Raw genomic sequence first — 15,936 nt, forward strand, 5'->3', positions numbered from 1 at the left:
AGCAAACTTTATCCCTCAGTTTCCCCATCTGTAAAATGGGGATGCTAGCACCTGTTTCTAGGGTTGCTGTGAGGATGAAGTGGTGAATATAAGCAACTTCACTCCGTGCCTGGCATGAGGACACCTACAATGTATCCTAGTCCACTCCCTTCTTCCCGAATGATTAACATGTCAGTTAACAGCCTCCCTTTATTACAGATCCGTCGTGTGCTCTCCACTGTGGGGGCTGAAAGATGCTCTTCCTGCCTTAAAATCCCACTGGGAGAAAAGACTTACACAGGAGCTGATTAGAGAGGGAGCGAGTCCATTATAAGGGCTAATTGAGCAGCCCAGACAATGGTGCAAACCGGATTAGGGCAGAGAGGGCTCACTGTGGGCCTGGTCCCCGGGGAGCCCGCAGATGCGCTTTCCTCCAGATAAATGACAGCCTTTGCAACCCTGGAAGCAATCAAGGCAGGAGACTCCACAGATAAGCTTATCTGGGCTGTGGCCGCACAGTTGGAATTTGTAAGCTTGGATTTTTTCATCCTGCTCACATTACCAGCTTGTCCATAAATTACAGCTATCTGATGGTTTAGGCACCCAAAGTTGGGTTGGGTTGAGAGAATGAAGTGAGGCCACAGAGACTGGAGACTAGTGATGACATATCCATCAGGGTCTCCAGTCAGCCCTGCCCCTCAGCGGAAGACAGAAAGAACTTCCTCATTTCCTCAGGCTTCTTTCCACCCCTGTTTTCGGTCCACCCTGGTTTTCCTGAGAAGAAGGCGTTTATCAGAGCCATGGCCGGTGATCACAGTGAAGTTAGGTGGCACGGTCGTTAAGAATATGGAGCCTCGGAGTCAAACAAACCTATCTTCTCTGCTGCTTGCCGGCTCTGTGACTTTGGGCAAGTTACTTAGCCTCTCTGCGCCTCACTTCCTTCGTAAAGTGGGGACAGTCAAAACACGCCTCCTTCGTGTGGTTGTTTTGAGCTTTAAAATAGATAGTACTGTCCCAGTGCTTATCAGAGTGCTCGAACAGCTCAATAAATGTTAGCTGGTTGCAGTATCGTTTCCGTAAGGTCTACTTGAAAGCAGAGCAGATTCTTTTTCCCCAAATGCGCCTGTCAGAGTACACTTCTCATTGGCAGGAGGCCGCTGCTGAAAGGCTGGGAGGCGGCCTGAGGCAGAAGAAAGAGCACTGGCAAAATTGGTACCAAAATCAGGTCACCTCACTCAGTGGTTAAAAAACAAAATTAAAAAAAAAAAACACATTTACTAGAATCCACAGTATGCAATGCATTTTACAGCACAGTCCACTACATTCATTTATTCCTTGATAAACAAGAGAAACAATTTCACACAAAAAAAAATTATATATCTTGACCACACTGATTTGGGGTGTGTTTTTTTGTTTGTTTGTTTTTTCAGTGCAGTTGCAATTCACTTATTTCAGATCCACTTATTGGGTCTCATTCTGCCGTTTGGAAACACTGTAGGAAATGATTATGACCTTGGAAAAGTCCCTCTCCCTCACTGAGCTTTAGTTTTCCCAACTATAAGCTGATCTTGGTGCCAGCCAGCCTGACTGCCGCTCTGATGGTGCCAGGAACACTGGTGAAGCCCTTGCTGTCTGGGAGGGTGCCTATCCAGCTTCCGGAGAGGCAGGGATTGAGAACAGCAGTGTGTGCCCCAAGGAAGCCACTTGGGACACTGGGAATGGGTGGGGAGTGGGGACAGTAGGGATTGCTTCTCCCCAAAGGCCCAGTGTGATGGAGAGAAAGTCAATGGAGAGAGAAGTAACAGGTGCTCTTTCCCTCCCATTTGTGCCCCAGCAGCCTTCCTGACAGCGAGACGGGAGAGGACCCCAGGTACAACCTTGGAACTGAGTTGGAAGCTGGTCGGTCTGGATAAAGGAAGGGTCTGGGTGTGGGGCACGCCGGGGGCAAGGGGGGGCTGTGCTTATGGTGGTGGGGGTACTGATTATGGATTCAGGGGTGTGCCACCTACATAATTTCAGAGGCCTTCTCAATGAAAACAAAATCTGGTTCTTGGGGAGAGAGAAAACTTAGACATTACAATGACTGTGACCATGTATACAAACAGATATACAGTATACCTGTGGGATTAAAATCTCCTGGTGGATAGAGCCAGAAAGTAGGTTTGTGGTTGCCACTGGGTTGAGGGGGAAGGCAGGAAGGGAGCGACTACTAATGGTGCAGGGTTTATTTAAGGGTGATGAGAATGTTCTGGAATTAGATTGGGGTGATGGTTGTACAACCTCGTGAGTTAAAAACAACAACAACAAAAAACACAGCATTGGATAAGAAATGTGTTCAAGAAAGGACAATTGGAAAACATTTGTCTAAAATGGCCCTAGGGGGTGATCATGAGAAAAAAGGTTGAGAAACACGCTATAAAGAGAAGAGGTATCCCCCAGACCAGACAAAAAAATGTGGTCTTGCTGCCTTATGTTCTTGTCTAAAAAAAATCAAAGTGAAATCGATTAATGGGGCTCTGAGGCTCTCAAAACTCTCCCTGACCTCACCTCTCCCAAGAACATTCAAACACACTGAGGTGGTGGGAAGTCAGGGCTGGAAAGAGGGACTCAACTATGCGGGTTTAAGGTCTGGCCTTCGCTCTCTAACACTAGGGTTTCATGTCCCTGTCTTTCTCTGCCCTCTCTCCCACCTTGTCCCCAAGTGCCAGGATGTGATGACAGGCCCAGCCTCTCTAGCCACAGTGACCATAGTTCTTGAGCCAATGGTCACATATCAGGCCTTTCACATATCAGGCCTCGTGGTATGTGACAAGTACGCTTGTGCGGATGAGAATAACAGGACAGCATAGTTGGTCCTGGAGCAGGTCAGGTCAGTCCAGGGCCCATGGGCACCGCAGCTGACCGGGTCTCAGGGCAGATCCCAGATTCTTCTGTCGTCTTCTGAGAGGACCACATGGGGCTGCAAATCACACCTTCTCAGTCCTCTCGGTGCCACCTGAGTTTCATCAGCTGTGGGGTTCCCACCCACAAACTGCAGGCAACACTGTCGCCTGCCCAGCCAGGCCTGGCTCCAGCCAGACAGCACTACCTGTCCCAGCTGTTGGTGCAGCTGTGTCAGCCTGAGACCTCGGCCAGTGCACTTGGCCCTGATGCAGAGGCTGGGTCTGGAGGAGCCACATGTTGGTCCTCTTACTCTTCCGATGCAAGACGTCCCCTTCCCCCATGAGCCTACACCAATGGCGCCTTTACCCCATACTCCCCTTTACCCTTCCCGGGGGACCCTCCTCACATACCTCATATGGATTCTGGATACTACTGGCGTTCCAGCATTGGAGGCTCCCCCTGGATGGCCACACCCCACTCCCACACCCCTCCATGCAGCATTTGTGGCTGCAGACGTGGTCACAGGGATGATAAAGACCCTCGTGCTGGGTTTGAGGGAGCTCGAAATGTCTGCGGAGGGCACAGTCCACTCACGTGAACGCTGAAGCTGTGTCTTTCTTCCCCTGCTGCAGCCCAGAGCGGGAGCCGGCAGCCGAGGCGGACGTCAGGTACTGTGTCCCGGGAGCACTGCCCTCCAGGCCCGGCTTCCTCAGGGGATCTCAGGCCGAGGAGAACTGTGGGGGGCAGGCCCCAGGAAGGAGCCATACAGGGCTCTGTGCCCGAGGGGTGGTTTGGAAGCCACGGCGCATCAAGCTGCTCCTTCCCACCAGGTCATTTTTTAGAATAGATTTTAATTGATTTCAGAGAGAAGAGGGAGAGGGAGAGAGATAGAAACACCAATGATGAGAGAGAATCATTGATAGGCTGCCTCCCACACTGGGGATCGAGCCTGCAACCCTGGCACGTGACCTCCCGGTTCCTAGGTCAACGCTCAACCACTGAGCCACACCGGCCGCCCCCTCCCCCAGGTCATTTTTATCTGAAGTCATCTTTTCTTTTTTAATTTGGGGGGTCTTCAAAAGTTGCATCATTCTAAGTGTGGTTTCCTTGGCTCCACTTCCTTTAAAAGTTCCATTTGGAGAGTTACCTGCTAATGTCAAAGTTGAATGGTTTGAGAGCTATTCAGTGAAGGGAAACCAGGGGCTCAGTGTTGGCTTGTTTCCCTCCTGGCTCTGGGTAGGACTCAGGAAGGGGTACACACTACCGGGGTGGGGCATGTGGGGTGTAGGGCAGGGAAGGGCTAAGGTCCCCCGAGTCAGCTAACACCCAACACCCAAACCCGCCTCAGGCCCTGGGGAAGGAGCTGTCACCAGGGGCCACACAGAGCAGATTTCGGCCAACTGCACCTCCCACCTTAGCACCGCCCCACCCACCTGCTCTGGCCTAAGCCATCACCTGGACAAGTGCCTCTGAGAATGAGCCCTGAAAATGCCTCCCTACTCCCACCCTGCTTTTCCCAGGAAGAGAGGCCCCGTGGCCTATGCTTCTCAGAAACCGTGGCTGCTAAATGCCACCGTGGAGGAGAACATCACCTTTGAGAGTCCCTTCAACAAACAACGGTAAAAGCCTCTGAGAGGGAGGTGGGCTGGGGGAGGGAGAAATTGATCATGGGCAGCATGAGCTACCTGCACCAGCCCTCTGCCCTACCCTGCCCTCCATCCATCCCCCACACCCAGCCGTCCACTCTCCAGCCGGCTTAGCTGGGTTCCAGCTTGGTCCATACGGTCCATCTGGAAACAATTCAGATGTCCCCGGGCATCAGGCAGCCCAACTCCCGTGTGAGAGGGCAGGAGGCGAGGGAGGTGCGGGAGCCCTGCTGCCCTCTCCTGTGGCTGGTGGGACGGCCAACCCAGATCCCCGGGAGTCTCTGTGCTCATGATTCCCTACCCCCAGCTCCTCAGCCTGTGCACTCTTTCCCCTCCAGTGAACAATAACCACTGACATTGATTGAGCTCTTACCAGACCCAGTGCCACGCTCTCTGTACATGTGACTTCCTCTAATGCTCACCACAATCCCAGTAGACAGGTACTATTAGCATTCTCATTTTGCAGGTGAGGAAACCAAGGCTCAGAAAGCTTAGGTAACTGGCCCCAGGCCACCCAGCCACTAAGTGACGAAATGGGTCTCAAATACAAGGCTGCCTGATACCCAAGAGCATGTCACCCAGACACTCGGATGCCTCCTCTGTGCACCCTGGCTGGCACCTGCCGGGTGAAGAGCTGGCCCAAGAAGCATGAGAGGAGCAGGCTGGGCAAATATTTGTTTAGCATCACTGCCTAAACCAACCAGCAGTAATTTGCCCTGGCAGCACCCCAAGCGTGGGCCCTGACTGTCACTTTTCCCACTGCACAGGTCCCCTGGGCCTCTCTTGTCACTTATATGGAATATTTGTTGCCATCTAATTCCATCCTTCAAATATTTAACTTGCTCCAAGCCCGTGTAACGTGCCGCCCTCAGCTTTTTTTAAGCCCACGTGGTGTTTGCTTGCACCCAAGCAGGAGACCCATTAAAGCCATTGCTCACCCTGGCACAGCTGCCTGGAGGCTAATGACCCTCTGCCAGTGCTCAGGCCCCACTCTGGTCAGGCTGAGCAGCTGGGTCCCCGCCCCACCCCACTCCAGGTACAAGATGGTCATCGAAGCCTGCTCCCTGCAGCCGGACATCGACATCCTGCCCCACGGAGACCAGACCCAGATTGGGGAACGGGTTAGTAGAGCCTCCAAGGGGTTTTCTCAAAGCTGGGACCTCAACCTCCCCTACTCCCCACCCATCACCAACACCAAGTCCCAGATCCTTGTCATGGAGAACAGCTACCTGGGGAATAAGAGAGGGTGAAGCTGCAGAGCTTCCTGCAATGGGGTCAAAATCATCTCCTTGAACCCAGGCTGGTGGCTGTCCATGGCAAGTTTTCAGCCTTGCTTGGTGCAGAAAGCTTACCACCTTCCCAGGCTGGAGATGACTGACATCTCCTTCATTCAGGCCCCGAGGATATACGGGGAGCTCCCACAGCACTGTGCTAGGCTTAGGGTTATGCTCTTTCTGTTCACTCTGCAGGCGGGCCCCTCCTCCACAGCTTAGACAACAGGATTCTCCAGTGGCCATCCTCCTTGCGTATAATGAAACCCCTACATCCTCTGTCTTGGTTTTCACGGGTCAGATGGTCCCTAGCACCTATATGATGACTCATCCAAGACTTGGAGATTATATGCCCCACTTCCCACTAAATTCAGTGAACATATACAAGTGCCCTCTCTCTGCACAGTGAGGGGGGACAAAGAGATGGACGGAGCCAGGCCTCTATCCCAGAGAGCTCACAGTCGAGTAGATGCAAGGACAGTCTCTCCTGAAGGGCTATGAGGGCGTGACCTTTCTTCCCCTTTGGTGACAGGGCATCAACCTGTCTGGTGGTCAGCGCCAGCGAATCAGCGTGGCCCGAGCCCTCTACCAGCATACCAACGTCGTCTTCCTGGTGAGTGCACCAGCCAGCACCTCCCTAGGGGCCCTCGTGTCTGGCTTGCCTCCCTGGCTCATTGCCTACACACACATGCCTACACACACACACACACCATCACCATCACCATCACCATCACCATCACCATCACCAGGAGCAAACTTCTCCTGCCAGAGAGATATTACTTATTCATCTTATTAATGGGGAAACTGAGACAAGGATAGTGCCAGTGACCCACTGCGGAATTCACACTGAGCTCCGCAGTAGCCATGAGGGAAGGCAAGTAGTAGTTACAGGCCACTTCTCTGTAAGAGAGCCCAACCTATCAGTACGTACTTAGCCTGACTATGAGAATGACTAGTACATTGAATGTGTGCTGCCACTTCCCATCTTGTGCCCACAGCAGACATTGCTAGTTGCTCACAGAATTTTTTCCCACAGAAACTTAACTTGTCCTCAGAATCCTTCTCAACACAGTATTCTGGGTAACCACTAGCCATCATACATGAGATCAAACTTCTTGGCTATCCCTGTCCTACTTCATGCCAAGTTCTTTGTTGGGTGCCTTGGTTGATACTGAAAAACCACTGGCCTCAAAGGTGCAGATAGGGAGGCAGAGCTCAGCCCAGCTGAGAGTCAAATTGTGTGGCCCCGACTACGAGGAGCCTTGTCCAGGAAGACAGCTGTGAGGACTAGAGTAATCAGGGAAGGCTTCCTGGAGGAGGGCCTTGAAGTGTGGGTCAGTTAAACAAAAGGAAAGAGGGGGCCATTTAGAGAGAGAATTAGAAGAGGAACCTCGGGTCTCTGATCCCAGCTTTATTCTCTCTTCTCCACAACACACATAAACACTCCCTACTAAACACATGTCATTACGTAAGGTTCACAGTCTATAACTGACTCACGTACAGCACTTCACAAAGTCCTAGCTCACTCAGGGTCCCATGTGAACTTTAAACAACTTTGTTAGAGAGAAGTAAAGTGGATATTTTACTTTATTTCAGCAAACTTTATTAAGGTACTACTCTGTACCAGGCACAAGGGGGTCTCAGTTTTCTTTGCGGTGGCGGGGGGGTTGGGGGGGGAGGAGAGTCTCAGATCTTAGGGGCCTCATGTACATAACTACCAGATCTGGCTTTGGGCAGGGTATCGCTGGAACAGCGAGGAGAGGAGGCTAGGTATGTCTCATAGCAGTGTCTGAGGGGGTCAGGAAAGGACACAGGAAGAGCCAGTGCTTGGGTGGAACACTGAAGGATGAGTAGGAGTTTGCCAGGCAGACAAAAGGCATATCAGACTCCAGGCAGAGGGAACAGTGTAGACAAAGGCCTGGAATCGCAAGTTCCCTGGAAACCTGAAGTGTAGAGAAGTTGGGGAAGACAGATGAGCAGTGAAAGGAAGACTGAGCAGGTTGTAAAGGCCTGGATTCCCACGCTAAGGAATTCAGGCTTCATAGACTATGGGGAACCACTGTTTGAGAATAATAACTGATAACAGCCCCATTTTTAAGATGAGGCAACTGAGGCCCAGAGAGCTGAGGGACATTGTCCAAGGCCACACAGCTAATTAGCCCCGAGACCAGAGCTGATATAACTCTGCTGGGTTTTGTACTCACTGTCACCCCCTCCCTTTACACTTGCCCCTACCTTCTCCTCCCTGTCCAGGATGACCCCTTCTCAGCTCTGGATGTCCACCTGAGTGACCACCTGATGCAGGCCGGGATCCTCGAGCTCCTCAGAGACGATAAGAGGACAGTGGTCCTAGTGACCCACAAGCTACAATACCTGCCTCACGCAGACTGGGTGAGGGGCCACAGGGACATCAAGCTGCGGGGGGCTGAGGTGGGAGAGGCAGTCTGACATCTTCCAAGAAGTTAATGAGACATCTCATAGCAGTGTCTGAGGGCCACCAAGCAGAAGAGATCAGCGCTGGATGGCTTCGTGCAGACTGGGCAGATCAGGGAGACCTGCACAGCCCAAGGGTTTGCTGTCACCTAGAGCTGCAGGCATTCCCCATCCTGGCCTGGGTACCACAAGGGCTGGCACTGAGATGTCTCAGAAAGAAGTACACATTCAGTCCCTACCTTCTGCATCCTGCTCAGTTAAATAGCTCATCCCCCCTGGCCTTTGGGATGCCCACTGGATGGGAAAACCAGCTTCCTGCCATCCGGTGGGTCAGATTCAAGTTTATTTTACTCTTTCCCCTCTTTGTGCCTTAGTTTTCCCATCTGGAAACAAATGATAGCAGTAGTAACAGGACTTCATTATCGGTGGAATGCAATTTTGTAAACCCCACTTTTAACTAAATCCACATACCCCTCAACATCTACACATAGTTCCTTTTTAATTCATTGGAAAACACTTAGTTTTTAAGATGGAAATCATGTGACTTTTGACATCTGGGCTTTGCCTAAACCCTACTCAGAGCTGCCCCTGACAATTGAGGTCCTCCCTAACCTTCAGGTCTGCCTGTGCCAATTGGCCCTTCTAATTCCCCCTAAATAAGCTTCCCTTCTACATGTAGCGAGACCCTCCCCCCACTATGAAAAAGGGGGAAAAGTCCAAATTAAAAAAAGAAAAAGCTATTAAAACAGGTGCAGGTTCATGTCTGAATTTCCATGATGACCTTGACGAGACTGCAGGACAATCCTTAATCCAAAGAAGAGAAGCATGGAGGTGCCTGGTTTATTAGCGAAGCAGTGGATAGGACTCCCAACACCCCTCCCTAAGCCCCCTGGGAGTGTTTGGGGGTAAGAGGAGCAGGGGTAGGTGTCTAAATTAATCACGAGTCCATGTGAGTGTGAAACACTGAGTATCACAAATAAAATAAGTTTTATTGATTTCAAAGAGGCGTGGCCACACATTTAAGCCAACAGGTGCTTTGCCAAAGCTGGTGGAACCTCTCATCTAAGGGTAGAGTGCAATGAGCCCATTAAGTGTACAAAAACAGCTGCCACGGCTGCCTTGCACATAACCAGGCAGCTTGACCAGGATGCACGAAGTTGCTCTGCAAACCCTCCTATCAACCATGGGCAACCATTGAGAATTACCCCCCAGATGTACCAAACCCTAAATCCTGGGTGTGTGTTGGTGAGGGTAGGTTATCACTACCAGCTTGCTGCCATGGGAAAAACAGAGGCCATTTGTGGTGGGAAAAGGATGTATATGCCCACCTCTGACTCCTCAGTCAGGCGGGGTGTGACCTCCACTCCACATCCCCAGCCAGCCCTCAGCAGAGCTTGTTACTGCCTTTCCAGATCATCGCCATGAAGGATGGCACCATCCAGAGGGAGGGCACGCTCAAGGACTTCCAGAGGTCTGAGTGCCAGCTCTTTGAGCACTGGAAGACGCTCATGAACCGGCAGGACCAAGAGCTGGAGAAGGTGGGTATGTCCTTGGACCAAGCAGCCACCCCCTGAGAAGAAGGTTCTGCTAGACCTAACCTCACAAAGGCCTTCCTGCCCTCGCTGGTCTCAGGAAACCCCCCAAAGGACAGATGTGAGAGCGGAGTATAAACTTGCTCCTGTCAGAGGATGAACAGTGTCTGTGCCCACTACCCAAGGCAGAATGAGGAGGATGCCCTCCCCTTATCCTGAGATAGTCAGATACCATTTACTTTACAGAGTTTCAGAAAATCAATTCAAACTGACTACGCAAAAAAAAAAGGGGGGGGAGGGGGTAAGAATTTATTGACTCATGAAACCAGGAAGTCCAGGGGTATCATAACTTCAGATAGAGCTGGATCCAGGCAGTTAAACAATGTCGCCAGGGATCTGTTTCTCCCCATCCCTTGGCTCTGCTCCCCTCACACTGGCTTCATTCCCATGGTAACAGTGAGGGCCTTTGGCAGTTTCAGGTTTACATTCTCACTGATCAACAGCTGTCAGAAAGAGAGTGCCTCTTTCAGGATTGTTTAGCAAAAGTCCCAGGGCTGACTCTCATTGGTCCAATTTGGTCATGTGCCCACCTCTGAACAAATCACTGTGGCCAAGGATATGGAATATTGGCCAGCACGGTGTCATATGCCCACCCCTGGAGCCAGGGAGAATTGCCAGCTCTCCCATATCACAAAGACTAAGAATAGGGGAGAGGTGTCTCCCCCAGGGACTTTGGAGTGGTGTTAGCTGATGGAGAAGGCAGCAGGGGGGTTAGGGGGTGGGGGGCTGTAGTTGGTCAATGGGGGAAATAGGGGGATATATGTAATACTTTCAACAGTAAAGAATAATTTTTTAAAAAGACAGAGAGAGACAAGACAGTACAAATATGTGTCCCTCTGGACCCTTCTAGAAGCAGGGGCAACCTGGAAATTGACACTGTTCATTACCAGGAGTAGTTGCTCCCATCCTCTCTTTTCCCCTCTGCACACCTGAGGACATTAGCCAGGCCCCATTTGTCTTTCAGGAGACCATCGTGGAGAGAAAAGTCCCAGAGCCACCCCAGGGCCTGCCCCGGGCCATGTCCTCGAGAGATGGCCTCCTACAGGATGAAGAAGAGGAGGAAGGTATAGACAGTGGGACTGGGAGTGAAATCATGGCCTGAGGTCTAATCATTCCCTGGGAGGCTAAGGTTTGAGGTCCTGAGGGTGGTAAGATAGTATGCCTTTGATTTTATCCTTTCCCCTCGGTGTGCCTGAGTCTTCCCATCTGTAAGTGGGGAGAACATGCCCCCTGCGCCACCCTCAGAGGACCGTAAAATGTGAAGCCGCAGGGTGGGTTCTTGTGGCCTGCAGAGGAGGCAGCCGAGAGTGAGGAGGAGGACAACCTGTCGTCGGTGCTGCACCAGCGCGCCAAGATCCCATGGAGAGCCTGCGCCAAGTATTTGTCGTCTGCCGGCATCCTGCTCTTGTCGCTGCTCATCTTCTCCCAGCTGCTCAAGCACATGGTCTTGGTGGCCATTGACTACTGGCTGGCCAAGTGGACGGACAGTGCCCTGACTCTGAGCCCCATGGCCAGGAACTGCTCCCTCAGCCAGGTGGGGCCAGCAGCCCCAGGGCAAGGGCCCGGGGGAGGGGCAGGGGTAGAGGGGGCTGAACCATAGACACCCCCGGGACTCTCTGCCTCATTTTCTGCCTGGTCCAGGAATGCTCCCTTGACCAGACTGTCTACGCCATGGTGTTCACGGTGCTCTGCAGCCTGGGCATCATGCTCTGCCTGGTCACATCTGTCACAGTAGAGTGGACGGGGCTGAAGGTGGCCAAGAAGTTGCACCGCAGCCTGCTGAACCAGATCATCCTGGCTCCCATGAGGTACCCCTCTCCCCCACCATGCTGGGGCTGTGGGCAAGTCACTATCATGTGGGCCTCAGTTGTCCCATCTGTAAAATGGGGATATACAATCTCTGTCACAAGCTGTTGGGCATGACTCAAGGAGCCTCCAGTGTTTGTAAAAGTGCCCTCCTCAGTGCAGAAAACAGAGGGGAATGGGCATTTATTCAGCCAGACACAGTGCTAGGCATTTTACATGGTTCACTCATCTAATTGTCGCAACAGTCTTCCAAAGTGAGGGTCTGCAGGCTCTGTGTAAACGTTAGTTTCCCTTCCCTAGGCAGGTACCATCTGCCTGTCCCCAACCACGGGTTCAGCTCTCCTCCTCTCTGTCCTCCCTCCGCCAGCCTGCAGGTTCTGACACTGGGCACATGGTGTAGCTGCTCTAATCTTCTGTAATGACATGGATAAAAACCCCAAAGACCACTTGGTGTAAAAGAAGTCACTGCCCAGCTGGCTAGCCAATTCGGCTTAAGAATCCACAGGCCAACAGGTCATCTGGCCCCACCCTTGTCAATTCCAGACCTCACCATCTGGCTCCATGATTTACTTTGCAGCCTCTCTGTGGCCCAGAGAGGTGTCCTCAAAGTTTATACACCCTCTATTGGTCTCAGATCTGGGGGTCTGAAATACTCCGGTTGGGGTTAGGCTGGCTCTGTGACACAGCTAGCGTGATGACAGACAGAGTGGCCCTGCAGGGTCAGCCAGCTGACAGGCTGTCCCCAGGGCCCTGTTCCCCTGACTGGTTGTCCCTTGGAGAGGACTCTATGTCCCAGGGAGGACGGCTGCTGAGTGAGTCAGGCCTGGGGAGCAGCTGAGGAAGGTGGCAGTGGTCACACATGGGCTTGATAGTAAGAGAGGCCAGCGAGGGGCCAGCACCCCTTTGGGCTGCTGCGGGAATTCTCAGGGACTCGGGCCAGATGGCTACAGACCTGCAAAGGTTAGACCCAGGGATGACTCCAGAGACACCAAAATGAAAGAAATAACTACCCTCATTCAATAAACAGAAAAGAAATCAGTAAACAAATGAGGTACTTCTTCTGGTTGCCTCTTAGGTTTTTTGAGACCACGCCCCTCGGAAGCATCCTGAACAGATTTTCATCTGATTGTAATACCATCGACCAGGTACACAGGACTGTGACCCAGTCCTCCAGTTTGGAGAGAGGCCAGGCCCCTGTCTGTTGCTGGCTTCCCCAGATCCGGTGACCTGGGCCCTGGGGGAGGAAGCCAGTGGGCCCCAATCTGATTATAATGCTGCCCACGCCCCCCTATAAGGCCCTCATAATAAGGCTGAGGGAAACCACATCCAAGAGCCCCCTGGCTCACTCTTGGAAGGTTCCAACATATTCCAAACCAAGGTGACTGATTTTTTAAAATATATATCTTTTTATTGATTTAGAAAGGAAGGGAGAGGGAGAGAGAGATAGAAACATCAATGGTGAGAAAGAATCATTGATTGGCTGCCTCCTGCACACCCCACACTGTGGAACAAGCCTGAAATCCGGGCATATGCCCTAACCAGGAATCTAACCATGACCTCCTGGTTCATAGGTCGATGCTCAACCACTGAGCCACACTGGCTGGGGCAAGGTGACTGGTTTTGTGGAGAATATGTATTTTGATTCAGCCTGTGTTCTTTATTTACCATTGCACTAGATAGTGAGAAGGCCAAGTCCTGCCTCCTGCCCTCAGGGAGCTCACAGTGTAGCTGGAGAGATAAGACATGTGCCTATAATAGTGTGACAGAGCAAAACCTGGCAGCAAGTAACTCACTAAAGGTCATCAAATATGGAAACTCCCCTCCCTCTCCCTCCCTACCCTCCCTCAGCACATCCCATCCACGCTGGAGTGCCTGAGCCGCTCCACCCTGCTCTGTGTCTCGGCCCTGGCCGTCATCTCCTACGTCACACCTGTGTTCCTCGTGGCCCTCCTGCCCTTGGCCATCGTGTGCTACTTCATCCAGAAGTACTTCCGGGTGGCGTCCAGGTGATGGCATCATTTGTCAACCTTCGAGGTTGAGGGTGGGGAGGGGGTGGGAGGTGCTTTGCAATGGGCAGTTTGGTACTCTGGTTAGTCTTTATCATAAAAGTAGTAGAGTCTTGTTCCCTGTGAAAAGGAAAATAGACATGAAGGAAATGAAGTATTCCTGTTCCACTATCCTAATGTAAGCAAGTGTCAGCACACAGGCTGCAGCTAACACCTGGACTGTTTCCTTGGGAGCTATGGTCAGGAATGGAACTGCTAGGTCAGGGGAGTATGTGCATGCTTATGCCCTTCATTCATTTTGCCAAAATGTGTCTCAGAAGGGGTTGTATGAGTCCAGTGACCAGGCAGATTGCCGACACGTGAAGTCAGAGGGCACCTGATGTGAGGGGTGCTATGGCAACCACGCATCCCAGCCACGTGGGTCAGGAGCCTCCTCACCAGGGAGCTGCTCACCACCAGCCTCATGATCACATTTGCCCTCGGGGGACTTGGAGCCACACATACCTCTTTTCTCCTCAAAATTTTCTAAGAACATTCCCTAGGAATTTTTTCTGGGAACAATTCTATTTAACTCCTAGATTCAAAGAATCGTAGGGACAATTTTAAAGAACCTCTAGGCCAGCGTTTCTCAAGATGCCAATGGCAACCTAGCCATGGGTTGTGAAATCAGTACATAGATTATAACCAGCATTTAAAAAGAAATGAAATAAAACGGAAAATATCAGACCGTATTCACATAGTAACAGTAAGCTTTGCTTCATGGAAGCTTTGTTGGGGTGGCATAGGGGTGTGTTATGATATAAAATGTATTTCTTACTATGGGTGATGGTGAGAAAGATTAAGTACCTTTCCCAAGTGCAAAGGTTGCTTAAAAACTGGAGTCAAAATGCTGATTAGCAATAGTAATAATTAAATTTAGGTACATTTTGGCCTCAATTACCTTGACCAAAGGATCAAGACTTGTATAAATTGTGTTTTGCCTGTTTGGTCCAGAATCCCCCGGTACCCACAATGTATCCATAATTCACTGACATTCACAAAACACGGTGGCTGTTTAAACACTACAAAGCTGTTCTACAAAGTGCATTTCCTCTGCCAGGGTAACTGCCCTGTTCCCCTAGCACCCACTGTGGCCCTGGAGGAAGGATGCTTTCTGCATCCCAGCCTGTCAAGGTGCAGCTGTGGAGAGCAGGAGCAATTCTGTTTCCATGGAAACTGCTGGCCTTTCCCCCTCTAGGAGCTCTTTGGAGTCTGACCTGACCTGTGATGTGCTGAAATCTATTGTGGTTATTGGGGAGGGACTAGAAGCTTTTGGGTTGCCTTTCTGTTCCTTTGACGAGGTGTCTCGGGTTCAGGTTGTTCACCTGTGCAAGGGAACTAACCGTGCCTGCGCAGCCTCCCTGCAGGGAGAGGCTATGCAGCAGCAGCAGCAGCAGCAGCACAGGGACAGAGGTACAGAGGAGGGGTAGGTGATGCCCAGGATAGCAGTGACTGTGCCAGCAAGCTGGTTAAGCACTTTACTTACACGAGCTGTCCAGTCCTCGCAACTGCTTGATGGGGTGGTATCATTGACTGGTGAGAGACTGAGCTCTAGAGAGGCAAAGCCACTTGCCCACATGGTCAAAGGGATGGAACTCAGATGCAGACCCAGGCTGAGCCCGGAGCCTGCCCTCCTAACCATCCCGCTCTGCTCCCCCGGCACAGGGACCTGCAGCAGCTGGATGACACCACCCAGCTCCCCCTGCTCTCCCACTTTGCTGAAACTGTGGAAGGCCTCATCACCATCCGGGCCTTCAGGTACCAGATTCACCCCGGGGTGGGGGCGGGTAGAGGTAGGGATGGCTGGGGGGAGGTGGGGGGGGCCGGGTGACAGGTCATGAGATTCAGTTCTCAGGGCTCCACTTAGGAAGGCCCAAGGCATACATCTCCCAACCCCTCCTCAAAACCCAAGGCCCAGATGAAGCCCCCCAGAGGGTCAGGACAAGTGGGCTCCACTGTATGATCCAGAGAGGAAAACCTCAGCCCCACAGCCAAGCCCGGACCCCCTGTGGCCTAAGGCAGAATTTCAGAACAAACAAGGCTGGGACAAGTACTCACATATCAATGCTAGAAAGGACCTTACGTCATATGGGCAAGCATGAGGCCATCTTTGAGAATCTCCTAGCTCTCGCCAGTGGTGTTCAGTGGATAGCACATCAGCCTGCACACCAAAGGATCATGGGTTAGATTCACAGTCAATGGCATGTACCTCCTGTAAGCCAAACACTGCCGAGTTCTTTCCATGCCCATCTCATTCACTTTGCCCTGCGATCCAAGGTAG

The 15,936-nt window shown here is 51.7% G+C and overlaps 1 protein-coding gene across 7 annotated transcripts in view; it reads left to right on the plus strand.

Annotated features, from left to right (window-relative positions):
- ABCC8 (ATP binding cassette subfamily C member 8) overlaps nt 1-15,936 on the plus strand; it is a gene marked incomplete at both ends in the record, with an annotated part of 70,849 nt that overhangs the window by 47,074 nt on the left and 7,839 nt on the right. For 4 of the 7 annotated variants that reach the window (XM_079788141.1, XM_079788142.1, XM_079788144.1 and 1 more), the window contains 13 exons: nt 1,814-1,849; nt 3,495-3,530; nt 4,383-4,481; nt 5,545-5,629; nt 6,312-6,392; nt 8,033-8,170; nt 9,625-9,750; nt 10,769-10,868; nt 11,097-11,338; nt 11,446-11,612; nt 12,686-12,755; nt 13,459-13,616; nt 15,321-15,413. In XM_079788141.1, coding sequence (XP_079644267.1) covers nt 1,814-1,849; nt 3,495-3,530; nt 4,383-4,481; nt 5,545-5,629; nt 6,312-6,392; nt 8,033-8,170; nt 9,625-9,750; nt 10,769-10,868; nt 11,097-11,338; nt 11,446-11,612; nt 12,686-12,755; nt 13,459-13,616; nt 15,321-15,413 — 1,431 coding nt within the window. Of the gene's footprint in view, nt 1-1,813; nt 1,868-3,494; nt 3,531-4,382; nt 4,482-5,544; nt 5,630-6,311; nt 6,393-8,032; nt 8,171-9,624; nt 9,751-10,768; nt 10,869-11,096; nt 11,339-11,445; nt 11,613-12,685; nt 12,756-13,458; nt 13,617-15,320; nt 15,414-15,936 lie in introns of all 7 variants that reach the window. The other 3 variants (XM_079788145.1, XM_079788147.1, XM_079788143.1) reach the window with 2 other exon arrangements.

The sequence above is a fragment of the Cnephaeus nilssonii genome, assembly GCF_951640355.1.
Source record: "Cnephaeus nilssonii genome assembly, chromosome: 13".
NCBI classification, from domain to species: domain Eukaryota; kingdom Metazoa; phylum Chordata; class Mammalia; order Chiroptera; family Vespertilionidae; genus Cnephaeus; species Cnephaeus nilssonii.